This window comes from Dromaius novaehollandiae, chromosome 10, assembly GCF_036370855.1.
Source record: "Dromaius novaehollandiae isolate bDroNov1 chromosome 10, bDroNov1.hap1, whole genome shotgun sequence".
In the NCBI taxonomy this organism is placed as follows: Eukaryota; Metazoa; Chordata; class Aves; order Casuariiformes; family Dromaiidae; genus Dromaius; species Dromaius novaehollandiae.
Window position 1 is genome coordinate 23,049,086 of NC_088107.1, and position 27,865 is coordinate 23,076,950.

Below are 27,865 nucleotides of genomic sequence, written 5' to 3' on the forward strand. Positions count from 1 at the left end.
GCACGCAGCATCCGAGGGAGCTCTGCGAGAGCAAGAAGTGCATAGACATCTCCTGGTATTTATTCCACCGGCTATAAGAGTGCCACGGCACAGGGACAGCACAGGAGGTGCAGACACCCAAAGGAGCACAGCGCACAAGTACGGCACGACAGGTACGGAGGCATCGCTCCCTCACGCACGGGTCTTTTTTTTTTTCTTTTTTTCTTTTTTTGTTCTTCTCCGGGAAGGAATGAGGACCCCAGCCGATCCCACCCGGGAAGCGGAGGGCCGCGCTGCGGGAAGGGCTCGGGCGGGCGAAGCGGAGCACCCCCGAGCAGGGGTTTATTCCTGGCTCAGCACTAATTCGGGCTTTGCCTCGCTGGGCTCCCCCCCCACCCCGCGCACCCCCCCGGCTCTGTCAGATGGGGTCGCATGGCACGAGAGGGCCCTCGAGGGCAGCGCGGTTGCTGTTTCTGGCACGGGCAGGATGTTATCCCTCGGGTGCCAGGCAGCGGGGGGGCATTTCTCCTTGTGCCTCGTCCTCGCCGAGCAGACGGGATCCTCCCCGTCGCTCCTGGGAGCCTCCGCGTATGTGTAGGCAGAGGAACAGCACGCGGCCCTGCTCTGCCAGAAAGGCTCTGGCTTCCCACGTGCTGACGCAGTTCAATAACACGCCAAGGTCACCGGGCACCGCTTCCCGCAGCCCCCCAGCTCCCGCCGAACGCAGGCGCCGGGGCCGCGCGGTGGGCACGGCGGGGGGGGGGGTGGGCTGCCTCTCCCTCTAACCTCGGGCTGGGGACAGAACGAAACAGGAACGGCACGACGGGGCCACCGGCACGCACGGCACGGGGACGGCGGGGTCAGGGATTCGAGGCTGAACACGGCTCTGGAGCAGGACCCGGCTCGCGCGGGCGAGGGTGGCAACATGGGGGGGCCCGTGGCAGGTCGCCCTGGCGGCGTCCCCCCCCTCTCCCGCGGCGCGGCGAGGGAGAGAGCTGTCGCGTCGACGGGGAGCGGGGCTCGGCCGCCTCACATCACGGCACACTTCTCGGCCGACTGCTTGAGGTCCTCCAGCGTGGCCGAGGCTTTGTCCTTCAGGGAGTCAAGGTCCAGGTTCTGGATGTTGCTGAGCTGCCCGATGACGGAGTTCTTCTCCTCCTCCTCCTCGTTGTCCTGCTCGATCATCTTGGCCAGCTCTTTGGGCAGCTCCACGTCGCCTCCCACCAGCTGGATCTGGTTGTCATCGGTTTCGTTCTGCAACGGGCCGGGAGAAAGTGGGGCACAGGGCACCGGGCCGGTGGGACAGGGGCGTCCGGAGGCACAAACGGCGCGTGCAACGCTCACATCAACGTGTCCCACCACGGGGGCTGCGGTAGCCAGCCCAGGGCCTCGGTAGCCAGCCCGGGGCTCGGGGCTGTTGGCACTGCCATGCCCACGTGGGTCTGTCCCTCGCTGCGTGCCGGGCTGTGCCCACGAGCTCTATCGCTGAGCCCGAGGGGACACGGCGGAGCAGAGCCCACGCACACACCAACCGACCAAGCGGGCAAGAGCCGCCACGAAACGGGAGTGTGCTGACACTGTGAGCAGGCTTTCAGCTCCTATTTGAGCATCTGGCTGGACGGGAGAGGTGTAGGCACCCTCTCAAGGCACATGCATGCTCCGAGACTGTGCCCGCCGGAGAGCAGATCGGGGTCAGCGCCGCACCGAAGAGCCACAGGGAGCCTCCGCAAGAGGCAGCCCAACTGCCAAGCGGGATCAGTAATGAGCAGAAGAAACTTGTCTAGATATTAGAAGGGACATCTCAAGCATGAGGGAGCAGCGAAGGGATCGGGGGCCATGTCTGAACAAATCCCTGTTTCCCCTGGAGAAAAATCTCCATCTTTTCTTCCGTTCTGCTGCTCTTCCCTTTCAGCAGAGGAAAATAAACCCCCCAGCTTTTAATAGCCTCGCAGGAAAATGGGCGTAAGAAGACCGGGGTGTTCATCCGGGCTGGGCAAACAGTTGCAAACAATATGAACAATATGCCTTGGCTTAGCTGACCTTTCTGAACTAAAATTAGCCCAGCTCCAATTTGGAGTATTCACTGCCGGGCGGCTCCGAAGGGCTCCGGCTGAATAAAGGGTGCGCTGGGGGGAGAAGAGCTTGCGGTAAGGCCAGGAACGGCTGAATTGGAGCTGATTAGCTTGTTTCCAGTGAATCGCTCATTGGGCAGAAGTTCCGAAAGAGGGATTCATCCAGGAACCGTTTGCCAAATAAGCTGGGGAGGGCCGGGCAGAAAGCTGGCTAATCCACCAGGGACGGTGTGACTTCAGCTGCGCTGGCAGCGATGGCGCAGGGAGTCTGGAGCGAAGGCAGCTCGCTCTCATCGAGCTGGAGTTGGGGGGCAAAAGGGGGGTCAGAGGATGTGTTTTAGGGGTCCCGCTCTTTGGGACATACCTTGGGGAGCCGGTACTTGTCTCGGAAGTGGGACCTGAATGTGGCCCTCTCCGCCTTGCGCTGGGCAAACTGGGCATCTCTTTCCATCCTGCGAACCACAGGAGGTGGTTACTGGTGGCTGGTGGCCCCAAGCCCCGGGATGGGGCTGGGACCCGTGGGGACCCTCTGCCCTGTGCATCCTTCCCCCCCCCCCCCCGCCACCCCCTCTCCCCGGCTTGCAGAGAGCAGCGGGCGGCTCTGGGCTTGACAGCCCTGGCCAGCGGGACCGCGGCCGGGACCGGCGCTGGGGGGGCCACACCAGGCGGCCGTGGGGTGGCCGGGCTCCCTGCAGCCCCGGGGCTCGGCTCATCCCCCCCCCCCCCCCCCCGCCCCGCCGGGATCCACCACCTTCCCAGCGACACCCCAGTCCCCCCATTTCCTCCCCACAGCACCGGCACCAGCAAAATGTAGCCAGGGAGGAGAAAGCAATCCCGTCTCCCGGGCGAGGAAGCGGATTAAGGGATTATGGGGGTTCATTAAACTGCCTCAGGGCCGTGCCGCCCCCCCAGCACCGTCCCCCGCCCGGGTCTCCCCGCCGGCTCCCGCACGCCCGGGGCCCGGGGCCGGTCGCACTCACTTCTCCTCCACCAGCTGCCGCTGATACTCCTCGTACTCCTCGCGGGTCATGCCCTGCGCCTCCGCCGGCGACTTCTCGCTCTCGCTCTTCTCCTCGCCGCCCAGCCCGCCCGTGAGGTTCTTCAGCTGCCCCCCCACCATGCTCTTCACCATGAACGCCATGGCCGGGGAGCGGGGAGCCCGGGGAGCCGGGGAGCGGGGTGCGGGGAGCCCGGGGAGCCCGGGGAGCGGGGAGCGGGGAGTCGGGGTGCGGGGAAATCAAGGGAGCTGGGGAGCCCGGGGAGCCGGAGTGCGGGGTGCCGGGGAGCCTGGGGAGCCGGAGAGCCGGGGTACTGAGGAGCGGGGGTGATGAGTTACGGGGGAGCCTGGGGAAGCGGGTTAGCAGGGAGCCGGGTTGCCGGATTACGGGGAGCTGGAGATCTAGGCTACGGGGGAACCGGGCGGATTACCGGGGAGCCAGGGTGCGGGAGCGCGGGTTACCGAGCAGCCGGGGTGCCCCGAGCGCCGGAGTGCCGGGAAGCCGGGGAGGTAGGATGCCGGGAGCACCGGAGTGCGAGGTTACCGACGAGCCGGGTGCCCGGAGTCCCGAGCTACCGGGGTGCCGCGGTGTCGCGGAGCCGAGTTCCCGGGGTTGCCGGGGATCCGGGGTGCCCGGAGCGGAGCTCCCGGGTCACGGAGGCTCAGCGGGGCCGCGCCGCTCCGCCGCCCATGGCGGGCCGGGCTGGCCGGGGAGCGGGGCCCGAGCGGCGCGGCGGGGAGCGGCGCGGAGCGGCCGGAGCTGCAGCACCGGGGCGCGGACAGCTCCGGTGTGAGCGCGGCGGGCGGCGGCGCCGCCTCCCGCCCGGCCCCGCCGCCCCCCGGCCCGGCCCGGCCCCCGCCGCCCCCCGCCGCCGGGCGGAGGTGGAGCCGCCGCCCCCCCATGCGGCCGCCCCGGCCCGCCCGAGGCGGAGGGTCCCGCGAGCGCCGGGAAACTTGGCCGCCGCCGGGGTGGGGAAGGGGCCCCCGAGCCCCCAGCACCGCGGGCGCCGAGGCCCGGCGGCACCCCGCACTGCCGGCCCGCGGCACGGGGCGCCGGGGGGCTTCCAAGGCGGGGGGGGGGGCTGAGCCCCGAACCCCGAGGGTCCTGCGCCCTGAGCCCCGAGGGTTCTGTGCCCCGAAACGTGAGGGTCCTGTGCCCCGAACCGCGAGGGTCCTGCACCCCGAGCCCCGAGGGTCCTGTGCCCTGAACCGCGAGGGTCCTGCACCCCGAAACATGAGGGTCCTGTGCCCTGAATCCCGAGCATCTTGCACCCTGAACTCTGAGGGTCCTGCACCCTTGGGGTCCTGCGCCCCCAAATCCTGAAAGCCCTGCACCCCAAGGGTCCTGCACCCCGGGATCCCCAGGACTGCCGCGCTCTGGGATCCCCGAGGCTCCTGGGTGCCGCAGAGGCGGGTGCCGCCAGCCCGGAGGCCTGCGCCGTGCCGCCGGGGCACACATGCGCCGGTGTCTGTCTTGCGCCCGTCTCCACGTATTCAGCGACAGGCAGCGATGCTGCCTCGCTGTTTCACGCCGCAGCGTGCATAGCGAGGAGCTGCGCATGGAGCAGAGCCACAGGCTAATGGAGCATCTTTCTCCGTCGCGCTTGCCGCCCGTTGGGGCTGGCTGGAGAAGAGACAGGATTTAGCGCCCTATAAAAGCTGCACGCGGCATGCGTGAGTTGGAGTCTTTTATTTGTGCTGTGAAGATCTAAGGGCTGATGCACCCAAAAGCTTGCCCCTCTCTTTCCTGATTATATTTATTCATTAGTGCTAATAAAAGCTGCTACACTCCCTGCAAGTGCTGCCTTGCTGATGTACCAGAGCTGGCCTAGGGACCCATCCGCTCACTGCTCACTTAAATTAGGAGGCTGAGGAAGGAGCAGGCATCGATTTCCTTGCATAATTCTCTCCTGGCCCCCGTCCGTCCTGCCCTGATCCCACCCCCCCTCCTGCTATTCCCTGCAGCCGGATCGCAGGCCGTGGGGAGGGAGAGGGAGCAATTAGCGGCATCAGCAATGGCACCTCCCTCCCAGATGGCCAGCCTGGCTTTAACATGCATTTCTCCCTGTTTTCTTCCCCTCGCATGAAAAACGAGTGCATATCCAAACTCCAATCCCAGCTTGTGGGAAATCATTTCATTTCTGAAATTTGAAGACAATCTCTGCAGATTAAAATGATGGAACAGCTGTGAAGCGATAGAATAAAACGAAAGAGGGAGGGGGGCCAGGCCCATCCCCTCCCTCCCCCCTCACCCAAGGTAGCATCGGGCGAAACTTTGTCTCAAAAGGAAAGGAAAAACCCGTCATTTATTTTGCTGGATAATACCCCAGAGTGCGACGGCCGCGAGCAGCCGCTCAGCAGTGACGCAGGGCCCTCGCTGCTGCGGTGGCTCTCGGGTGCCTGTTTGAAGTGACAAAGAGGATTTGCTCCCGCGAAGGCTCTCCAGGGCTGCAGCTGAACCCGGGGGCGCGGAGGGCCCGCGGCAGCCACGAGGCCCGGGAGGGCTGGTGGGAAGCACGCCGCGAGAGAGGCAGCGCCCAGCTTGATTGCTGCCCTTTCTCCTCTTCTTCCCCAGATTGTTTCAGCACTGAGGGCAGTCCTGGCGTTTTTCCGTCCGGATCTTTGGAAATCACTGTGCTCACGCGCACGCGCCGGTTGGCCCAGGGAGGGAGCCGCGCTCGGGGCACGGCCTGGCCCCGCTCCAGCGTCGCCCTCGGCACCGCACAGCCGCTCCGACGCGCCCGTGGCTGCTGCCGCCCTGAGTCCGTGCTGAGCTGGCTGCTCTTGAGACCTGCCAGCCGTCGGTGGCGGTGAGCTGCAGCCTCCGCCCTGCTCTGCAGGCCCGCCGGCCTTTTCCCATGGACAGCCCACGGAAAGCAAACCGGAGCCGCTGGCCGGGGGCTTTCACAGCTTGCTCGGCAATAGGCCGAGAGCCCCCGGTGCTCTGCAGCCCTCCGATCGCAAACGCAGTGTGTTCGAGTTTTGGCAGAGGCAGACAAGGGCTGGATGAAAAGAGGGGCAGAGAGAGGAAAAAGCCGCCACGCTACGTGTCTCAGCTACGCTCTGTCCTTGGGTGTAGGGCAGGTCTGAACGTCTGGCCAGGTTAGGGCAGACTCCTGATGCGGCTGGTGCTGGGTTTTGCTCGGTCCAGCTTTCCAGCGAAAGCAGCGGATCGGCAGCAGCCGCAGCGATGAGCAGCGAGACGCCCGGCTCGGGCGGTGCAGGAGCAGCTGCTCGCTTCCCGCAGCTGCGGAAGCCCCCGTCCGCCCCCCGGCTCTGGGAAAGGGCGGGCGCTGGACCGGCCCCTGCCCTGTGAAACCGCACGGCCGGTCGCTGACTACCCGCTTCACACTGTGGCGCGAGCGGCAGCAACACGCAACGGCGGGCGCAGACGCCTGCTCCGCCGTGCAGAGCCGGGAGACGGCCGCCAGACCGTGCCGGGAGAGAGCGTTAGCTAACAGCAAGAGACTTGAAGTCAGGACCGATTTTTCCAGCTGGATTAGACGGGTCAGCTATCGTGTAGCCTCCCTGTCTGAGGAACTAAGAGAAAGCAGCTCCTGATGAGCTGAGCGGCTCGGCCAGAGCAGCCAGGTGAAGACCAGCACGCGATTCCGGGCTGCCTGAGGCTCCCTGGAGAGCAGCGCAGCTTCAGCGACATTTGGGGGGGCACGTCAGGGACGTGGGGGGCAACGAAGGCCCGAGAGCCCCAGCAGTGACGCCAACGCGCAGTCGGTCGTGGCGGAAAGCTGAGCTTGGCCCCGTTATCCTGGGCCTGGGGGCAGCAGTGTTGGCTCACCGGCAGGTGCCCATGCCCCAGGCGGAGGGACCCGGCGCTTTCTGTGGCTGCTCCCCTCCTCCAGCCCAGCCCAGAGATGGCTCCATCCCTACATGATGACAGGGATGGAGCAAAAGGTGAAGGAAAGAGCCTTTCCTCCTGCAAGGCCTCGGCAATCCTCACGTCCAGCGAGGTCTTGCAGGCACCAGGCAGTCACTTGCAGTTCCCCCATCTCTTCAGCACGTGTTCTCCCTAGGGAGGCCAATGTCCCCTCTGGAGGTGATGGGAGAGGGAAAGGAGAGGTTTCCACACTCCTTGGCTTTGCAACAGGCTTTATGTATCTCCCTGTCACTTGCTCTTGTCACTAAGCGTGGCTTCATCAGCACCTGCATCCCAAAACAGGAGCCGGGGCTTCGTCAGCCAACAGGGTCCTCCGCCCCCCCCGCCCCCCGAGGCAGGGGCTGTCTGGACCCCTTCGCTCCCCTCCGCAGCCCATGTGCCCCACGCCTCCCGCGAGGGCGAGGAGGGCTGGTGGCCAGGCCCACAGCAACGCTTCAAGGTGCTCGAGTCTCCACTTGCTTTTCTTTGGGCAGCCGAACTGTTCCTTATCCCTGAAATATATTCAAGTAAGCATGACTCATCCTTCCTCTCAGGACTCTAACCTGCAATAATGAGATGTAAATCCTTGCATGACCTATTATATTAGCTTATGCTATATCACACATCTCTGTGGATTAGGAGGAAGGGAGATGAAACGTCCCCCAGCCCCAGACAAGCCGGTGGAAGTTAAGAGGATCGTTTCTCAGCATTGACACCTGATTTGAATAGGACACGAGCAGTCGGCTTCCCTTCGCCGTAAGATCTGCCTGAATGACGATTCGGATCGTTTCAGCTCTTCTTTCCAGGTGACAACGGAGAGCTGGCTCCAAAGCCACACCTGGCAGCTGTCTCCTCACCCAGGCTTCGTACGATGCTCCGGAGGGCCCTGGGGGGCCTGGATATCGCCAGGATTTCCTGGAATGGCCGGTCTGTGTGGTTATGGAGAAGATTTTTTGAAAGGCTTTGTGGAAACCTGCTGTGACACAGACTTTTCCTCCCCTCCACAGTGTCTCTCTCTCTGTCAGGGACCACATGGTGTTGAGAGCCACAAAAGGAACTAGACCAGCTTGACAGTCTGAGTATCCAGGTGTTTTCAGCTCCTCTCCGGCTTCAGTCCTCCGCCTGGAGGTGTTGATGGGGGGGTTCAGATGCGATGCCTGGTTAACGTGACACTGTCCCTCCACCAGCGCCCCGGAAAGCCACGTGGGAGACTCCCTGTGCTCTCTGCACCCGTCTCCCAGCCGGGTCACAGCTACCTGCCGCAACCTGGGCGTGTTGCTCCCACCGAAACCCCCTCCTAGGTGCGTTGAAGTCAGATCTCACCGGGGGCAACGGGGTGCAAACCACAGGCGTGACCTTGCCTGGCCACCCAAGTGCCTGCAAACCAGTGGCAGCACGGGGAGAGGCCATCAGGGGCCGCGGAGCAGCTTCTTGTCCGCCAGAAATGCAGGGGGAGGCGAAGGTTTAAACCTTCGGAGACGCTGAATAGGTGAGTTCAGTCCTGGAAGGATGTGTGCGTGTGTGTGTGTGCGTGTGTGTGTGTGTGTGTGTGCGCGCGCGCGCCGGAGCCGCGACGGGGGAGGAAATGAGAAGTCATTGCTAAATAAAGCCGACAGCCGCTCTGCTGGGAGAAGTCATGCTTGCACTTCGGCGTTGATTGTCATTTCTTGTGATCAGGCCAGTCACTGCAGACCCGGGGACCCAGGCGCACGGCCCTGACCCCGGGCGCGCGGCTCAGCTCGGGGAAGGTGCCCGGGCGCTGCCGGCCCGCGGGCCAGGCTGATGGGGCGAGGGGGAAGGGGCCACCCGGCACTCAGGAAAGCATGGCCATGCCTCCTTTTTCGGGCTGTATTCCCAGCTCCGTCGGCCTAGGAGGAGGGACGCCCGCCTGCCCTGTCCTGTGTGACCTCCCCAGCCGTGCAGCCCCGGCCGCAGAGCTGGCAGCCACCGGCGAGGACCGTGGTGACATCCAGGCCGTGGCGGCGGCACCTGGATCTGACCCAGGAGCTGAGCATCCTGCCAGGCAGGGCTGCCGCCTTGGGGCCAGCGGGGCCGTCCCCTGCCTTCTGCGCGGTTGTCTTTGCCGTCTCCGCCAGCTAAAACGCAGCAGAGCAGCCACTGATTAAACTTCGATACTAAGTAATCTCTGCTGAAACATCATTCTTGGTTTTTCCCTTTCTTTCCGCAGAGCAGCCGATGGAAATGACCTGGTATCGCATGCTCCCAGCACAGCCTCAGCTGCTCCGTGTAAACTGCTTACACAGAAGAAGGTAACTCTGACTAAGTGACAGTTATCTAGGCTGAACTTTTCCCTAAAAGGATCCGGCTCAGGCAGAAAGTTTGGCGGAAGGAGGTTTCACTGACCGCTGCATCCGCCTCCCGGATGCCCAGCAAGGCCCGGGCAGGAGCAGCGGGCAGCGACGCTCGCGGCCGCGCGGGCAACGTGCCTCCGTGCAAAGCGCGCCGGGGCAGAGGTGCCGCCGCTTCGCCTGCCTGGGGAAGCCGCAGGGCTTATGGGAAGGGTGTCGTAAATTATCAGACGAAATGACTTCCTTTCCTGCTACTTCACTGTAATTAAATAAAGCTGGCGGAGTCTGGAGTTCATCTCGGCTAAGCAAGACGAAGCGCGACCCAGCCGTCAGCTCTGTACGGGGATGGAAAACCTGCCTCCGCGTGACCTGGGAAACCGTTTTAAAGCCTTTCCTACCGCAGTATTCCCTGTAATCAAGCCTCAAAGCGTAGAAAATCTCTGTTGGCATTGCCTAAGGAAGAAATGTCACTGGGGGGGTGTTGTTGTTGTTGTTATTATTATTATTAGGTATTAAACTTGAATTAGATTCACTGGGAGCAGGGCAAGGGCAGGAAGGGTCGTGCCGAGTCGGCGGGCTGGGCTATGGCATTAGGACGAGGAGCAGCAGTGCAAATTAGTTTTTTTAGCAGAAATCAGTGTAAAGCTTGGGTCTAGCCTGGCCCAGGAGCCCGGCCCCGGTGGGGACGGCCGGTTCCCACCGTCTGCAGAAGCGCAGCCCCGAGCGCCCGGCGGGAAGGGCCCGCGGCGGCACCGCTGTGCCGGCACGTCCCGCGTTCCCGGTGCCCAGCCAGGGCCGCGCCGCCGAGGCCGCCCTCCGCTGCAGCCACCGCAGCTCCCCTCCCCGCCACTGCTTGTTTCAGAGGGTGACTTAAAATAGCTCCTTTGATGTCACCTTTTTTTTGCTCAGTGTTTGGGCAGCATCTACCACAGGCGACGTGTCACATGTTACAACATATAATGAGTTCTCATGGATTTTCTTTTTTTTTTTTTTGCAGCTGCTGTTTAATTGCACCTCGCGCTCCCGCGCCTGCACAGTGGCCCGTGGCAGGGCTGCGGCTCCCGCGCGTGGGGCCACGCGGGCAGAAGCCACGGGGTCCTTTCCAAGGTATCGGCTCTCCCTTCTCTGTTCCGGTACATGACAACTGAATTGTTCCATGCCGACAGTATTAGCTCGTTAAGGGATAGCCTGCGTTGTGCTTTTGTGCAACACTCCTCCTTCAAGAATACAAGCACGCATCCGAGCAGGGCGCATCCCCGCACCGTGCTGTCCCTGCCCTGACGCGTGCTGGGAAGCGGCACCGTCTCGCCGGGGGGGCGAGGAAGAGGAGGGAGGGGGCTCCCGGCAGCACCTGCCCCCAGCCAGTGACACAGATGCGCAGGGACACTCAGCGGAGTGAGCGAGCCGCGTAAACAGGCACGTGGGAAGCCCATGTGCCGCCTCGGCCGGGGTGCGGAGCGAGCCCTTGGCAGGGGCGCGCACCATCGGCGCCGCGCACACCCGGACACGCGCACACCCGGACGAACACACACGCCAGTGTTTTCCCGTCGGGATCTTTCCAGCGCTGTCTCATTTCGTGGAGGGCAAAGGCACCCAGGGGTGATGGTGATGCCTCGCTGCACCAGCCCCAACGCAGCCCCCGGCGCCGGCAGGGGCGCGGGGGGGGGGGGGGCACGGGAACGGCCCTGCTGGAGTGGCAGGGGGCTGCGAGCCCAGCCAAAGTACGCGGCAGCCGCGGGGGCTCCCGGCAGCTGGACCCGCGCCGGGAACAGATGGGGGCTCGGGCTGCCGCTGCAACCGCCGTCTTCTGATTGGGGGGTTTAAAGGCTCAGGGCTTCGACCCTGCCCGCAGAGCCGGCTGGGGACGCTCCTTGGTGGCGGTGGACACGGAGTCGGTGGCCAGCCCCAGGCGAGGGGCAAGGCGTGGTGCCGGGGCACGGGACCAAGCCTGCAGGGCACGTTCGCGGTTCTCGCCAGCCCCCAAGCCGCACTCTCGCGGGCTTTGCCCATAAATGACTTTAATCCTCCTAAGCCCGCAAAGCAAAGCAGCTTATCTGCCCGCGGCCTGCCGGCACGCTTGGCGGCACGGGGGGACGTGCCGCGAGAGGGGGGTTAGTCCAGGAGCTATGAAGCCCTGCGGACAAGCCGACACCCCCCACCTCCCCTGCACCTGCTGGGGCCAAGCACTGAGCCAGGACCCCCAGCCCAACGCTGTGCTCGACCCCATAGTAGACACCAGGGACTCCCCACCGCCGCCTCCCCGGGTGCCAGGGGTTCCGGGCACGGCCAAGCGCAGCCGAGCCGAGCCGAGCAGCCCCGCGCCGCCAGCCCCCGGCCCTGCCGCTTCCCGCGCCGCCGCCTCGTCCGAAATGGTTTTTATTACCGTTTTAATCTCACAGTCGGTAGCATTACATGAGATAAAGCACTGGACAGGACTGGAAAAAAGGCCTCTGGAGACAGCATGCAAACATTGCGACAAGTTTAAAGCAAAACAACCCAAAAAGCGGCTGCGGGAAGCCGGGCGCCCGTGCAGGCGAGGCCGGCCTCCCCTCCGGAACCATCACTTCTGTCGTCGGGGTTTTTTCTTTTTGCGTGTCCATTTCATTGGCTTATTTCTTTTATTATTCTCTTCCTTATTAACCGTCTTCGCTCCTCCCTTTTTTTTTTCTTTTTTTTCTTATTTAATTACATTAAAAAATAAGATTCGTACTTTAGTAAAACGCCCAGCGCTCGGCTGGGGCCGGCTTGAAATAATAAAAAAACACCAAAAAAAAAAAAAAGAACAAATGGAGAACAATGAAAAACACCCAAAAATCCAAAAAAAAACCAGAGCGTGGGAGAAACAAAAATCCAAAAAACCTGACCCAAAATAAAAAGACCGATTTGGAAGTTTGGAAGCGAGCGTGGGGGGGAGGGAGCAGGGGGGACCCCCCCACCCCGCCGCCGCTGTGGGGCTGGTCCTGCCCCGGGGCGCTGCCCCCGCTCCCCGCGGGGGACGGGAGCGAGGAGGCGGGGCTTGTGTGGGCGGGGCGTGCCCAAGCCCCGCCCCTCGCGAGGCCCCGCCCTCACAGGTAGAGCTCCTTGTCTTTGATATGCGCTAGCTGCTCGCGGAGCTGGCGGAAGGCCGGCCGGTGGCTGGGGTCCAGCGTCCAGCAGCGCCGCATCACCTCGTAGACGGCGGCCGGGCAGCCGTCGGGGGCGTCCATCTTGTAGCCCTTCTCCACGCGGGGCACCACGTCCTTCAGGGGCTGCGGGCACAGCGCGGGCCGTGAGGGCCGTCCCGTTCCCCCCCCCCCCCCGCCACGGCGGCGATGTCCCCCCACCCCGGCCCCCACTTACGATTCGCGGATAAGGCACTCGCCCGAAGGAGTAGATTTCCCACAGGAGGATCCCGAAGCTCCACACGTCCGACTTGGTGGAGAATTTCTGCAAGGGGGGGACACGACGCCGTGAGCAGGGCCCGTGGGGCAGCCCCCCCCCCGGCCCCCTCCGCCACGGCCGCCGCTCGCCCACCTTTTCCCTAAGTGCTTCCGGCGCCGTCCATTTCACCGGCAGCTTCCCCGTGTCCTGCGTGGACGACGCCTCCTTGGTCAGGCCGAAGTCGCTGACCTTGGCGATGTTGTCCTCCGAGACCAGCACGTTCCGGGCCGCCAGGTCCCGGTGGACGAAGTTGTTTGCTTCCAGGTACTCCATGGCTTCGCAGACGTCTCTGGGGGGGGCGACGGGGGGGTGCAAGGGCTCAGCGCCACCGTGCACACCTCCTGCCCACCCCCCCGTGGGCCCGGCGCCATACTCACAAGGAGAACTTGAGCAGGCAGTCCGCGCCGAGCACCGACCTCCCGCGCGACCGCAGGTAGTCCACCAGGCTGCCCTGCGGGCACGGGGGAGACGGCACCCTCAGAGCCCGCGTCCTGCCCCGCCGCGGCCCCCCGAGCCAGGCGGGGACGGGGGACACGCGCCGGGCGGGGCGGGGGCGCGCCGGCGGGCCTCACCTTGGCCATGTACTCGGTGACGATGTAAAGGCCGCTCTTCTCCTCCACGATCACCCCCAGGAGCTGCACCAGGTTGCTGTGCCGGAGCTGCCTGCGCGGCGGAGACGGGCTCAGGGCGGGCGTCGCGGCGAGCTGCGCCGATCCCCCCCCCGGGCCGGCTCTGCCCCCCCGGCAATACTCACGTCATCACGGACGCCTCCGCCAGGAAGGCCTGCGCCGTGGCGTCGTTCTTGATGCACTTCACGGCGACTTTGTTGCCCCGGTAGTCACCCAGCATCACGTCTGCAGGGCAGGAGAGGCGGGCGCTGGGACGAGCCGCGGCCCCCCATCCTCCTCCAGTGCCCCCCGCTGCGGGGGGAGGTCTCACCCCCGCCCCAGGGCCACCACGGTGCAGGGGGGACAGGGCCGAAGCCCCACTCACCTCCAAACTCCCCTTTGCCAATGATCTGCAGCAACTTGAGGTCCTTCATGTTGAGGGCCCAGCCGCCTGCGGAGGGAGGGAGGGAGGGAGGGAGGAGGGTGAGGGGGAGCCGGGGAGGAAGGCCGGCAGCCGGGGATGGGGCGATGCCACTCACTCCGGGAGAACTCGTCCTGCGCGGCCACCGTGCCCTCCATCACCTTCGGCTTGATGAGGCGCGTGCAGAGCCCGTCGGCGTCCGTGGTGTAATGCTGCGGGGGCACCGGGCTCAGGGGGGACCCGCCGCGGCCCCCTCCCGCCCCGGAGCCCCCCGTGCCGAGGGGGGGCGCGTGGAGGTGTCAGGGACACCCGAGGGGCTTGGCGGGGTCCCCACCAGGGCGATGCCAGGCTCTGGGATCCCACCAGGTGGCAGCACAAGGCCACAGATGGCACCAGCAGGGGCTCGGGGTCCTGTCCCCTGTCCCTCCATCTGTCCCTCCAGTGCATCCCGTCCATCCTGACCCCATCCATCTGCTTGCCCCAAGGGTCTGTCCCCAGGAGCCCCCCGGCCAGGCCCGACCCAACCCAAGGGCTCGGCAGAGAAGGTCCCACCACTCCTGGGGTCCTGAGCCATCGCCCCGCACCAGCTCCGACATCTCCGTCGTCCCCCCGCCCCAGCCCCCAAACCCACTGCCCCATAGCTGCTCCTCTGCCATGCCTGGATGAGGCCCTTCCGCCACCTGGGCCACGGCGAGATCCAGCCCCTCTCAGGGGACCTCGCCATCACTTGGAGGACTGCTAGGATCTCCCCACCTCCAAAACGCTAGCCGGCTGGGCTCGGCCTGGCCCCCGCCGGGAAGTCCTCACCTCCACCAGCTGCATGAGGTTTTCGAAGTAGACCTCCTCGTCGATGCTCAGCTTGCTGGAGGAGTAAATGATGCGGTAGTGCTCCACCTTGCCCTCGCAGCTCACACACAGGGTGTAGTCGCCGGGGTAGTTGGTGCTCTCGCGCACGAGGAAGAGCCCCGTCTCCGGCGGGTACAGCAGCCGCTCCGCCTGCTCCCGCGTGATCTTCCCGTGGAACCACCTGCGCCGGGCAGCACCGGCCTGTCAGGGCCCACGGCCGCGCTGGCCCCAGCGACGGACCCCACGGGGCCAGGGCCGCCTTCGGGGCTGGCGAAGATGCAGGGGCAGCCTTCCTCCCTGTCCTGCTCCCTCCTTTGGGTCGGATCTACTCCCCTTCTCCTCCAGCCCTTGCACAGCTCCCAGGCGGCTGCCTCCCGGCGGGACTTTGCTTCCTAGAGCTCTCTCTGTCTCCACTGTCCAGCCAACGCACATGCTCCCGCTCTCCCAAAACTGGTCCCTGCCCCGTCCCGGGCTGATGGGGAGGAGGAGGCACCAAAGCAGGCGAGGAAGAAAAAAGGGTGCCCAGAAGAATGGCCCTGGGACCACAGCACGCCCGCGTGTGCCCACCTTGCCCACGGCAGGGGCGAATGCCTGGGCGCTGGAGAAAGGCTCCCGGGGGGACTTTCCCAACGGGGCAAAAGCAGGTGGAGAAGGTGGATCTGGGCACGCACAGCCGCTTTGGCCAAGGGAAACACCGAGACAAGCCGGCACCCGCTGGCTGCGGAGAGGCTGGCGCCACGCAAGCCGGAGCCACGCAAGCCAGAGCCACACAAGCCACGTGCCCTCCCCAGCTTCGCCTTCACCCTCCTGCCAGCCCTGCCCGGGACACGGCCCCTCTGCGCTCCCTCGGGGCCCCTCCGGCTCCTCCAGCCTGGGGGTTGCTGGTGGCTCTGCGATACAGAAGGGACTTTAAATCTACCTATGTACTTTAATAACACTGATGTACTTTAAATCTACCTATGTACATCTATCTGTCTCTCTATCTACCCGTCTCCTGCAACCCCCCTGCTTTCCCTAGGAAGCCTTTACGGCCACAGCTCTGGGTAAATGGCCCCTTTTGCAATGCAGTCCAGCCATCCGTCACCTTCCTGAGCCCGCAGACAGCTCCAGAAGTGCTCACAGCTTTCCCAAGCAGCCCCAGATCCCAAATTAACGCGATCTGTGGCTGCCTCACTCTTCCTATTCCTAGCCACAGCAGCAGAGGCAAGTGCAAAGCAGCTCCAGCCTGCTGTCAGGAAAGCCCAAGCCCCCAGTGCTCTTGCATTTCAACACGGCTAAGCCCTTCCACGCATTTTCTTCTGGCTGCTGCTGGACACGGGTCCAAAGCAGCACAGACGCTTAGCATGTAAAGCTGGCGCTCCCCAAACCCCCTCGCAGAGCGCTGGGGCAGGAGCGATGGCTGGGGCAGGTCTTTGCTGCCGCAGGTACTCACGGCATGAGACTGAGTTTGATCCCAGCTTTCACTCCTTCCCGCTTCTGCACGTAGTTAGCAGGGATGATGCCTTCCCGGCCCACCTTGTTCTTCGCCTTGTACCAGTTGGGATCCTGTGGGGACAGCAGAGCTCTCGCACAGAGCCCCTGCCCGGGGCACCCGCCGGCCGAGCCCCCATCGCTCCGTGGAGCGGGCTCAGCTGGGCTGCAGAGCAGCCCCGAAGGGCCTCCTGGTCGGGCTTGGCGGTGAGGCCAGCAAGCCCTGGCGCCGGCGGGATGCAGGTAACTGCGGGCACCTCTTCGCCACGGCAGCCAAGCCGGGGAGGTGGTGGCAGCCGGGGCAGAGGGACAGCCTCCCCGTCCCCCTACTGCCATTAGCCCGCCCTGGGCTTCTGGGCACCTCGGAGACTCCCCGGCCTCTCTCTTTTTCTCCCCTGGAGCTAAGCACAGCATTGCTCCCAAATTACATCTCTCTCTCCTGCCTCCTCCACCCCCGGGAGGCACCTGAGACACTTACATTTCGGAGTAACTTTAACTAATGAGGCCGTGAATTAATTAACCGAATGCATGGCCTGATTCCTGGCCTGCTGGCCGTGGGGACGGGGAAGCCACCAGGGCTTTCTCGCAGGACAGCCAGATCCAGCACGGCTCTGTCCCCGGCACACTGTGCTGCGGGAGGCAGGGAGCAAAGAGCAGCGTCCCAGGAGCTCCGCGCATCCCGAGGAAACCCCCTCCTGCCCAGCTCCCTGGCACGGGATCTCAGAGGACGGAGCCCAGCGGAGCCCGTCGCCCCAGCACGCGGTGCCCTCACCTTGGTGACAGCGACGATGGTGAGGACGTCCCCTTTGCTGAACGGCAGGTCCTGCTCGGCGGTACCGTGGAAGTTGTACTTGGCGATACATTCTGTACCGGACGGCCAAACGGCCTGCGGGGAAGGCAGCGCCGGCGTCAGCCCGGCCGCGCACATCTCCCCTCCCTGGACACCGCGGCCCCGCTCCTTCCCCCCCCGGATGCGCAGGGCCACCGTCCTCGCTGCACCCGCGGGGCCGCAGCGAATGCAAACCCCAACGGGGTCCGCCTGAGCCGGAGGCAGTTTGGGGGTTCGGGGCAGAGCTCGGACCACGTTTTTCCACGCATCTCCAGATCACCGGCACGGACGCAGCAAACGGGCATCCCCACGTAACCTCCCATCGGCGGCCAGACCCACCGGACACGCGAGCCGGCGCCGGCCCAGCCTGCGCGCTCCCCGCGGGCTCACCTGCATCCCTGACATCTTCTCAGGGGGGTCGGGCCACCGAATCTCACAGGAGCCGCACGTCACTCGGTACCATGAGACCTGCAGAGGAGAAGGATGCCTGAGCCTCGGGCACACGCGGAGAGCAGCCCCCCGCCTCCTCGCCGAGGCCCCCCGTTCCCCGCAGGAGCATCACCTCGCCCCAGCGGGACTGCGGAGACGGAGGGACCTCGGGAGATGGAGATGCCCTGGGCGCTCGAGGCGGTCTCGAGCCAGACCGCCCCAGGAGGAGCTGTGCCCCCACCTCGTGCCAGCCGCGGCGCTCGCAGGGTCGCGGCGGCAAAAGCCCCCAGGCGCGGAGGAAAGCTGCGCGGGCCGGTCCCGCGCCCTGCTCCCACCTCCCCCCGCCGCGGCCGCCCTCGTCCCCACGGAGCAGGGCCGAAGCAGCAGCTCCGTGCACGGGGCCTCTCCCCCGACAGGAAACGCCGGGGAGGCAGCAGCCGCCGCCGTAGCCGGAGCACACCCGCGTGAGCGGCAGCCCCCGCCGGCGCCCGGCCCGCGCTGGATCCGGGCTCTGCGCAGGGCCCGGCGGGACGGGGCCAACCGGACCCCGACCGCGGCAGAGCCAGGGCGACCGCCACTGGATGGGGCGAGCACATGCGCGCGGGCGGCTGGGCCCGCCGGGAGGAGGAGGAGGAGGAGGAGGAGGAGGAGGAGAGGCGAAGGAAATGGTGTCACCCGCGGCGGGGCGCTGCGCCGCGCGGCACAGACCCAGGGGCACCGCCTGGGACAGGGCCGGGGGGTATGCCCAGCTCCCTGAACTGGTCCAACTGGGAAGCAGCCCTCAAGGGGGGACATGCTGCTTGAGGAGCAAGGGGGGTTGCGAGCGAGCCGGCAGCTCCCGCACAGGGTGCAGACCGCTGCCAAAAGCGGTGAGAAACGCTCTGCCGAGAGCCAGCAGAGGAGCCTGGCTGGAGGCAGGCGCTCCCGAGCCGTGCTTCGCCCAGCGCGCGATGCCCGTGCGGAGCGGTTTGCACCGGCAAGGGCAGCGAGCCGGCCGGGATGCTCCGGCTCCTGCCCCGGAGGCGGCGGCGCGGCTCCTCCCGGCGCAAGCGGAAGGACAGAGGTGCCCTGGGAAGGAAGCGAAAGGGGAAGCCCCGGGCGCGAGGCCCCGCACTGCCCCCGAGTGCGGCTCTCCGGGGCTTCGCTGCCGCGGCCTGCGCGGTGGCCGGGCGCGTGCCGCCGCGGCCCTGCTGCAGTGCCGGATCCGCCCGCGCCTGGCCCAGAGAGACGCGGAGCAGCCCATGGCAGCAGAGTGCAGCTCCCCGCGTCGCCGTCCCCGGGCGGCTTCTCATGGCCTGGAAGGACGGAGGAAGAAGAGCAATTCCCATGGGGGAAAACGCACAGCCCTCGGGCAGGGATCGCCGTTCCCAGCTCGTGCTCGGCACCAGACCCCAGCTCGACCCCGTGCAGCTGCTCTGGCAAAGCATCGGGTTCATCGAGCTAAACACAGAGATGAGAGCACGAAATCCCTGCTGAGGAGCAAGAGCCGTGGGCTGCAACGGGCGGTCGCTCCCCGCACACATCGGATGGCTCCGGCGGTCGCAAAACCGCGAGCAGGGCCGCAGCGGACTCCTTGGCACGGCCAAAAGCCCACAGAGAATCTGCTAGTGGCTCCGTCGTGTGCTGGATCCGGACCGCACTAGTGCCCAGGGTTATCCGGCAGCACCCAGGTCCAGCGGGAGCGACCGGAGGAGCGCCCCGGGGCCCCGGCGAGCAGAGCGGAGCGGCGCCGGAGCCGGGCGTCACACATCTTTCGCGAAGGCGAGGAAGCAGCGAGCGCACAGCGGCCCGGGAGGAGAGCGGTGCGGCCCACCCACGCGCCAGAGAGGGAAACCGAGGCACCGTTCGCCCCCAGGGGAGAGGCGGCCGCGCTCGGCTTCGGGCCTCAGCTCACTCCTGCGAGCAGCGGGCGCAACCGCCCAGCGGTCGCAAAGGTCGAGAGGGAAGCGGGAGCCAAGCTGCGTGGCGCCGCGCCGCGGGAGGCTCGGGGGAGCCCGGCCCGGCCCGCGGGCTCTGCCGAAACCCGGCAGCCTCGGGAGGCGCCGGCCCCGTCCTGCCGCCTCCGGGGCTCGGCGTTTCCCAGGGCTTCGCGAGGCCCCCGGCAGGGCCGGCCCGCGGCGGCGCGTGGGAGGGGGAACAATCCTGCCTTTATGCTCGACCCCCGGACGGGATGAAGTCAGCGGCGCGGGCCCCGAGGGAGGCTGGCGGGGGCCGGGCGCCGAGTGGCTTGGCCACCCGTCCCGTCCCGTCCCATCCCATCCCGTCCCCCCGCCGCCGCAGGGCTCCGGCGAGAGCCGGGCAAAGCGGCGCCCGGGCTCCGGCACCGCAGCAGCGCCGGCGTTTATTGACCCGCCGCGTCGACGCAGGGCAGCGAGCCGCTGCCGCTCCCAGCTGCTGTCAGCAGCTAAAAATATTTTGGGAAAGAGGAACCGAAACGAGGGGCAAGGCCGGCAGGGACGGGAGGAGGAAGAAGATAAGGGGCAGAACCGGGGGGAGGAAGAGATCAGATGCAAACAAGGCCCTGTTTCCACTGCAGCCGCGGCGAAGCGGGGCCAGGCCAGGTCCCCAGCGCTGCAGCGGCCGGAAAAGCCGTCACGCCGCCCGTGACGCTGGCTCCCGGGGCATCCCGCGCCTGGCGGCAGCCGTCACCCCCAAAAGAGCTCGGAGACACCCCGATTCCCGGTGTTTCGCTGGGAGCAGGAGGAGGAACGGGGGCAACCGGGTTGCCTTGGGGCAACCGGCCCTCGTGGCGCTGGGAGCCACCGGGCATCCTCCTCCCGCGCAGATGCCACCATGAAAGCAAAGATACGGAGCGAAACACCACCCTTCACGGAGCAGGTCCAGAGAGGGATGCTGCCGAGGGAACCAGCTTAGGAAGAGATGCCTTTAGCTCCCTTACAGCAATTTAAGAGCCGGCGGGCCGGGAAGCGGCGCGGCGGCGGCGCCGAGGGACGCTGCCCTTTCACCGGCCTCGCTGGGCGCCGGCGCGGGGTGCGGTTTTACCACCCCGGTCCAAAGCGCGGCTTTACGAGCGCGGCGGCACCCACGGCTCCCTGGCGCGACAGAGCCGGGCCGCTGCCGCCCCGGAGCAGGTTTCCACGCTCCCCGCTCCAGGAGGGAGCTCGCGGGGCCGGGCTGGTCAGACAACACGGCACCCCAGCGCGGGAAGCGGGGCGCAGGGCCGGAGCCGGCGGCGCGGTGCTGAGCCACAGGAGGAAGCGGGGAGCCGGCGAGGGCGCGAAGAGGAAGCCAGCGGCCGTTTTATCTCGGTGCCGCCTGCCTCTCCTCGCCTGGCCCCGTGTTTTCCCCACTACCTGCCGACCTTTGCATCCGAAACGCAGCGCTGTGGGGACGCGGACAGGGCCAAGGCGTATGTATCCGGGTATCCGCATCTCCAGGGCCGCAGCGGCCCTGGCTATAAGGATGTGCCCCTGTTTCTCTCCTCCTCTTTGCCTGAGCATCCTCGGAGCCGCTTCGGGTTAGCGGGGGGGAAGTGGAGGCAGAGGAACTAAAATAAAAACGACCAAAACCTACCGGAGCGGAGCAGAGGCCGAGGAGCATCTTTCATGGCGCGGCGGCAGAGTGAGGAGCAGCGCCCGCCGGCCGGGCTCCGTCAGTGCCCCCGGCTCTCCGGCGGGTCCTCCGGCGGGTCCTCCTGCCAGCATGGAGCCGGATGGCCGAACGGGCGCCCCGCTGCGAGGGGAACCGCCGCGACGGCCGCCTGCCGTAAGGGGCCACGGCGGCAGCCACCCGGCATCGCCGCCGCCAGCGGAGCCCGACCACAAGGGCGGCCGAGGGGGAGGAGGGAAGATGCCGCATTTGCATCGCGAACCCAATTAGCAAGTTTGCAGAGGGAGAGCGCCGCAGCCACCGCGGCCCTCGCCTCCCGCGCTCCCGGATCGCCAGTGCCGGCGGGAGGACGGGAGTGCTGCCGGGGAAGGTACGCCCACCGCCGGGCTTCGTCGCGCGCCGTTTGGGGTCCCCGTTTGAGCCCCTCTCTGCTCTCCATCCATCTCCAGACCCTGCTCCCGTGGGCCCAGGAGCTCCTGCGCCGCCGGCACGCCAGCGATCCAGCCGGAGGAGGGGTTCAGCCTCCAAACGCGCAGAGACCGGCTACTAGCCAAAAGCCGCAAGCTGCTAGCCACGGCCAGCCGACGGAGGGACTCCGGGGGCCTCGGCCCCAGCGCCAAGAGACGAGTGAGGAGGGGAGCTGCCAAGGAGCCGCCTTCCCTGTCTTTCCCCTGGGATCCTGGCGGCATGGGAAGGTCCCTCCCGCAGCACGGCTGCCGCGGGTTTGGGAGGACAAGCGCCTGCTCTCTGCAGGCTCAACGAAGGACGAGTCTCTTTCAAAGGAAGCTTGAACTCCCGAATGTCGGAAAGTTTCATTCCCGCCGGGAACGCACGCGCGGGCTCCATCCGCGCCCGTCCCGCTCGTCGCATCGCTCTAGCCCGCAGCCAACGTCCTCTCCCAAAGCTCTACCAAAGTTTCCTTAAACTTCAAAGAGGGGAAAAAAAAAAGCCCCAAACAGACAACGTCCTCGCCCCCTCCACGAGATCTTATCGGCTGTTATTACAAGTAACACCTACAAGTGCCATAATCGAAAGGAAAACGTTTCTCCTTTATCTCATCAACGAGCCGGCTGCGTCGGTTCTCAGAGCGCTGCGTCTCAGAGACTGCTCCTCTCCTCCGCAGCGCCGGCCGCTCGGCCGGGCGAAGGCCCGAGAGGGGAAAACGCTCTTGTTGTGCTTTTTCTTTTTAAAAAAACCCAGAAAACGCTGCTGTCAAACCACAAAACACGCCGGGGGGATGCTCGGAGGCAGGTGGAGGCCCCGAAAGCGCTTGAGATGCGGCGCTAGGCCTCGGCGGCTTTTCCTGCTCACGCCCCACCGGCTCCCGCGCCTCCCGCTCACATCTCTGCGCCAGGCATCGGCCAACCTTCGCGCGGTCTCAGCCCGGGGCGGCTCGGCCGGGCGCTTTGCGGCCGGGTTCAGCCCAGAAACACTTCGGCGGGCGGCACGTGGCCGAGTTTCCGCCGCAACGGCCCAGGCCTCGGCGCCGCACCTGGACATGCCTCTGCCGCCGGCGGGATGAGCGGGATTAGGGCATCGCGCGGCCGAAGCCAGCCGAGCCGTGCGTCCCGGAGAGGCGCGGGAGCGGCGCTGACCCGACCGCCCCGTCTGACGCGGTGCCCTGCCATCGCGCCTCACCTGCCGCCGCCGGCGCGAGCTGCGGGGTGGTTTTTCGCTTTCCCCCTGGGGTTTCGCATGCCGACCCGGCCCCGGCGCTCTCGGTGAGCCCGCGAGCAACAGTCGCTGCTATAAATAGCCCGGCGGCGCCGCACCGACGACACCCGCCGGCAGGGCGCTCCACGGCGGGGCCGCCGCCGCCCGCTTCCCACGGGCCGGGCGCTGCCCTCGGGCCGCGGCGGCCTGCGCGGTGCAGCGGCCGAGCCGAGGCCGCCCGGGGCGCCGGGGGCGGCGGCTCGACGGCGCGGGCGCCCCGCGCAGGCCGCCGCGGCGGGGCCGGGCGAGGAAGGGGCGCCGGTGCCCCCCCCCCGCGCGGGGCGGCGGCGGGGCGGCCCCGAGGGGCGGCGGCCGAGGCGCCCAGCGGCGCCGGGGCAGCGGCGGGGTCCCGGGCCGGGCGGGGAGGGGAGGGGAGGGGAGCGCGGCGGCCGCCGCCCCCCGCAGCACTCACCTCCCGCGGCTGCGGTGCGCCGCGGCCCGGCGGCGGGGGCGAGGGCAGCGCGGGGCGCTCAGCCCGCCGCCGCGTACTCCATGCGGCGCCGGCGGGGCCTCCGGGCTCGGCTGGGCCGGCGGCGGCGGCGGAAGGGGAGGAGGAAACAAAGCGGCCGCCGCCGCCCCGGGGTTCCGCTGCCCGCCGCGGCCGTGCGCTGCGCTGCGCCGCGCTGTGCCGCGCTGCGGGGCGGCGGCGGCGGCGGCGGGCGCGGCCCGTCCCGTCCCGTCCCGTCCCGTCCCGCGGGGCCGAGGGCGCGGGCTCCGCCCGGCGCTGCCGGGGCCGCCGGGGCCTGCTGCCAGGAAGCGGCGCCCGGAGTCGGTGCGGCCCGCGCAGCGCGCCTGCGCCGCCGCCCCGCCGCCGCGCAGCGCCGCCGCGCCCCCTGCCGGGCCGCCCCGTGCGCCGGGGCCGTGCGCGGGGCGACGGCCGCCCCCCGAGGGCCCCCGCTGCGCCCGCTCCCTGCGGCACCGCGGCGCGGCCCGTGCCCGGCTCCCGGGCGTCACACGCGGCCCGGGCCGCCCGGTGCCGTCGGAGGGGGCGGACGGGGCGCGGGGGAGGCCGCGGAGCGCGGGAGCTGCCCGGGCTGGCGGCGGGGAGGAGGCTCCGCGTCCCGCTGCACGCGCAGCGCTGCCCGTCAGGGCTGCCTCCGAGCCAGGCCGGCGCCTCCAGCCAGCCGCCTCGGCGGGAGCCCCAGAGAGCCTTGAAAAGAGGCTGGAAAAGCCCGAATCCCTTTTTGCTCGGTACGGAAGAGCTGCCGAAGCGGCGGGGGACGCGGGCGGACCTGTGCCTAGGGGCTCCCTCGAGGCCCGGCAGCGGGGGGAGGCTGCCGGCAGCCCCCGGCTCGGAGCGAGGAGGCGCTTGCCGCTTCCTGCCTCGTGCCGCGGTGCGGCAGGAAGCGCCGGCATGGGCCTCGCCGCCGCCGCCGCACGGTGCCGTTGCCGCCACCGCACGGGCGCGCTTCGCGGGTGCCGAGCGGATCGGCCGAAATCCGGCGTGGCGCCCGGCTTGCCGGCGGGTCGCTGGCACCTCCGAACAGCGCGGCGGTGTGCGACGGGTGGCCCCGGCGCGTCGCCCGTGGCTCGCGGGACGCGCTGCCCTGGAGCGGCGCGGGCGAGGCCCCGCCAGCCGCCGAGCGGAGCAGGCCTGGGAGGAAACGAAACCAGCTCGCGCGCCTGCTTGCACCAGAAACGCGCCCGCGGATGCAGGCGCCAGCCCACACGTGCACCCCTGCGAGTGCACCCGGCCGAGCCGGTGTGCACGCGAACGCACACCCGCGCGTGCCTGCGCGTCCGAGATGCAGCTGAGCGCGGGCACCTGCACGGACACCTGCACAAGCCGATAGCAGTCCCTGCTGCAGCCTTCGCCCCTCGCTTCTTGCCTCTCGGTGGCGAACGGACGCGAGCGGCCTCCATCGCTTTGGGCTGGTCCCATGTGCTCGTGGGCTCTGCTGTGCCAGCTGGCTTGTTGCGTGATGGCCAACAACCTCCCATGTCCCGAGGTCCTTGGCGGAGCGGCACCCCGCCGGGTTCGGAGGAGACCCCCAGGCGCCCGAGCACGCAGACCCCGGTGCCCTGGGCTGCGCCGCGGGGCTCCCCGGCGTGCCGTCGGGCCGCTGCTTCGGGCTGATTTGAGACCCTGTTCCTGCTGGAAATGTGGATGTCCTGCCTCGCGGGAGGTCCCGGGAGCTGAGCAGGCTCAAAGCTGATCCAGGTGGGAAAGGTCAGAGTTCTTTTAAGCTGGGCTTAAGCGGTCCTGATGACCACAAGCTGTGAATGCTGGTGCTGCTACAGGGAGGCAGGGAAGGGGGGACATGGAGCCAAGTTTGGGGGGAAGGTGGAGGAAGCCTGGCTGGGGGGAGTGGGGACCCGCCACGGTTCAGAGGAGGGGTGGGGGAGCGATGCTCCGGAGCTGGCTCGGGATGGCCCCCGGCTGCCTGGGAAGGGCTCCTGGCCCGCACCGCGCCGCGGCCCGGGCTGGCGGGTCCCTGCGGCCCCGTGGGGAGGGCAGCGAGGGCTGCGTCCGCAGGAGACGTGGGCAGCCAGCTCGTCGCTCTGCACCAGGAGAGGGGGCCCGTCAGCTGGCGGGATCAGCCTGCCGGAAAAGGGAAAGGAAAGAAAGGGAAAAGTGTGCGGTGGCAGCAGCAGCGGCGCCAGCAGCAGCGGCGCATGTTGTCGCTGGGGGTCCAGCCCGGGAGGAGCCGAGCTTCCTCGCGGGGCAGGGAGCCAAGGCCGTGCTTTTGGCGGAGCTGACTCAGCTGGATGGAGAGGAGACACAGGGCTGCTCCCGGCCGCGGTCCCAGGGAGAGGACGAGGAGGCAGGACGAGGCCTGGGAGAAGCTGGGCTCTGCTGGGACGTGGCAGGTCTGGCTTGCACAGGCCAGATCAGTGGTCCTGAGCTCCTTCGTCCGGCCCAGCAGGAATGGGCTGGGGCTGGAGGGGGCTCTTGACCCTTCCCCAGCCAATGTCCCTGGTGCCACCAGGAAGACAAGCAATGTCTCGCCCACAGCTTGCCCTGATGCACCTCGTCCATCGCCCCCTGGCTCTTGCTTCTTTTGGCCCTTAAACCCCCCGAAGTGCAGGCAATCAGCAGCCCTGTAGATCTGTCTCTGCTCTGGATCTCTGGGTTGCTTTTAACCCTGTCTGGCAACGGGGCTCGTGCCTCCAAGGCATTCAGACGGTGCAGCTTGGGTGAGAACCGGTATCCAGAGACATCCAGGCTGAGCGGCGCAGGTACCGGCGCAGCGGCTGGGGCGGATGCCACGGGAGGGCGTCCATGCCACGAGCCCGGGAGCCGGCGAGGCAGGTCCTGCACGAGGGCCCAAGGGACTTGGGAGCCGTGGCCGCTTCTCGCCGCTGTCCCGGGCGGCCCCGGAGCCCCCACCGGCACCGGGGGCAGCCTCGTTTCAAAGCCTCGCTGGGGGAGCCGTCATTTTGAGGACAAGTTTAATTAAAGTAGGTTGGCAGCGGGTTGGGATATTGCCTCTCGGCACACGGCTTTTCTCCTGCTGTGTGGGATTGGTCCAGATCCTGCTCTGCCTGAGTCCCTCCAGCGCTGGAGAGATCGGCATTCAGCTCTGTTGACCTGCAAGTAAAATCTGGGCTGTGATTTCGCCTGTGCCCCAAATTACCCCTTCCGCCAGGCCAGTCTTAGCTGCCCTGTGCTGCCTGTTTTTGGCCCGTCCCCAACAAGGGCGCGTGGGGGGGCAGCACGTCACTCCCTGCACCCATCCTGGGGCTTTTTGGCTCCCGCTGCCCGTGCTCGCTGGGCCAGGCTCTGCAGGGACGTGTCTCTGGGGCCCCCCTCCTCGCGTGCACACGTCCCCCCGGCTGCTCCCCGCTGCATCCATCCGTCCATCCATCTGTCCGCGCACCCCTGTCCCCTCCCTCCCTCCATGGACGCTCGTGCCCGGGCCCGTGGCTGGGGGCTTTGCTGCAGAGGGTCCCCGCGTAACACTGACCCCGTGCCGGGTGCGGATGGGAGAGGGCCAGCTCCCCGTGCCAGGCAGCCGGAGGGGAGACGGGTTTGGGGCAGCCCCCGGGAGCCCGGAGCGCCTCTCGGGCAGCCCCTTGTGTGCAGGAAGCGGTTATCTCGCCATCTCCTCTCTTCCCGTCTTAACCTGGGGCCAAACTCCATCCCCGCTTGCTTTTGTGTTCTCTGATGAACACGGCACTTAATTGTGCCTCTAACGACTTGGCGCAATCCGGCAGCCAAAACACCGGCTCCCTTCCAGAGGGAGGAGGGACGGGAGGACGGCTCGGGACCGAGCTGCGAGCTCTCAAGAAACAATAATTCCTGCCAGGCACGAGGAATAACTGGGGGCCAGATCCATGCCACGGCGCTTGGGGATCCGAGGGGATGCGGGTGGGCGGGTGCTGGTACCCGGCTGGTACCCAGGGATGGAGCAGGGGGCTCCCAACCCAGCGGGGGGGATGTGGGCAGCAGAGATGCCAGCTCGCATCCGAATCCTGCTTCCTCGGCGCTGCAGTGCTTGGGCCGGGGGCTCGGGGCCGAGGCCCTCGCGGGCTTAGGGGGCTCGGCCCGCTCGGCTCGAGCTCTCTGCCGTCCGCAGGTCCAGCCGGGCAGTGCCGAGGACCGGGCGCCTGCTCCAGTCCCCGCTCCGGCACCCAGAGACCGCTCCGTGCTGCAGCGGTCCTCCCCGGCGGGCCCGAAAGCACCGCTGAGCCCCGCTGCGCTCACTGCCACGGGGGCACCGGGCGAGCACCCCCTTAGGGGCTGCAGGGCCCCGCCAGCCGGGTCGACCCCCGGGTTCTTCCGAGGGACGAGGGATGCTTTGCACGGGAGCTGAGCGGGAGTGTTCATAGGACGGGGCGCCGTCACCAGCGCGGGGGACAAGCAACAAAGGGGGTGACACAGAAGGCAGGTGACACCCAGTCAGCACCAAGGAAATGTGTTTAAGCCCCCAGACAGGTTTCAGCTATATTCCCAACAACACTCAGAAAACTGAGCTAAATTTATTTTTTCTTTTCTTTCCTTAGCAGCACTGTGCAGCTGTTGGTACTTTTCACAGGCATCCAAGGGTTAACGCCCGAGGGCAGATGATTTCTGATAACCGATCTCACGGGAATAAACAAACAACACAACGAAATGAAAGAGGGAGCCGGCAGCAGGAAGATGGAGCTAGGTTAGAAATACAGGATGTGCTTTTAACGAGGAGGGTCATTAAGTGCTGAAGCAACTCCCCTGGGGAGGCGGTGGGAATGCCAGAAGTCGGCATCCGGGGAGGAAGAGCTGCTCCGCAGGCGGCTCCTCTCGCCCGGTCCCCTGAGCTCGGGAACTGGGATGTGGGGTGTCCTGGGGAGCCGAAGCCCCGGCCCGTGCCGCTCGCAGGCTGCGGCCTGGGGGAGCGGGGGAGCTCG

The 27,865-nt window shown here is 67.1% G+C and overlaps 2 protein-coding genes across 2 annotated transcripts; both read right to left on the minus strand.

The window, feature by feature from the left end:
- Positions 1 to 38: 38 nt before the first annotated feature.
- Positions 39 to 3,219, minus strand: CPLX3 (complexin 3). Its single transcript, XM_026115950.2, has 3 exons — positions 3,032 to 3,219; positions 2,416 to 2,503; positions 39 to 1,233 (listed from the first exon to the last, which is right to left on the minus strand). Exons 1-3 carry the CDS (start codon positions 3,190 to 3,192, stop codon positions 1,009 to 1,011), a joined length of 474 nt encoding a protein of 157 aa, XP_025971735.1. The 5' UTR covers positions 3,193 to 3,219; the 3' UTR covers positions 39 to 1,008.
- Positions 3,220 to 11,601: 8,382 nt separating this feature from the next.
- CSK (C-terminal Src kinase) lies at positions 11,602 to 23,357 on the minus strand. Its single transcript, XM_064517609.1, has 13 exons — positions 22,950 to 23,357; positions 17,216 to 17,293; positions 16,769 to 16,882; positions 15,959 to 16,071; positions 14,488 to 14,707; positions 13,799 to 13,892; positions 13,645 to 13,710; positions 13,406 to 13,505; positions 13,224 to 13,314; positions 13,029 to 13,102; positions 12,745 to 12,940; positions 12,571 to 12,657; positions 11,602 to 12,479 (listed from the first exon to the last, which is right to left on the minus strand). The coding sequence occupies exons 2-13, from the start codon at positions 17,228 to 17,230 to the stop codon at positions 12,297 to 12,299; spliced, it is 1,353 nt and encodes a 450-aa protein (XP_064373679.1). The 5' UTR covers positions 17,231 to 17,293; positions 22,950 to 23,357; the 3' UTR covers positions 11,602 to 12,296.
- Between the last annotated feature and the right edge of the window lie 4,508 nt (positions 23,358 to 27,865).

What these genes read in the sequence shown, in the direction of transcription:
- CPLX3 (XM_026115950.2), bottom strand. Translation starts at nt 3,192, where the DNA reads ATGGCGTTCATGGTGAAGAGCATGGTGGGGGGGCAGCTGAAGAACCTC. An exon ending in CGGCAGCTGGTGGAGGAGAA is followed by an intron (nt 2,504 to 3,031) that starts GTGAGTGCGACC and finishes TGTGGTTCGCAG; the next exon opens with GATGGAAAGAGATGCCCAGT. An exon ending in ACAAGTACCGGCTCCCCAAG is followed by an intron (nt 1,234 to 2,415) that starts GTATGTCCCAAA and finishes GGCCCGTTGCAG; the next exon opens with AACGAAACCGATGACAACCA.
- CSK (XM_064517609.1), bottom strand. An exon ending in GCAGGACGAGTTCTCCCGGA is followed by an intron (nt 13,711 to 13,798) that starts GTGAGTGGCATC and finishes CTCCCTCCGCAG; the next exon opens with GCGGCTGGGCCCTCAACATG. An exon ending in TCACCGAGTACATGGCCAAG is followed by an intron (nt 13,103 to 13,223) that starts GTGAGGCCCGCC and finishes CCGTGCCCGCAG; the next exon opens with GGCAGCCTGGTGGACTACCT.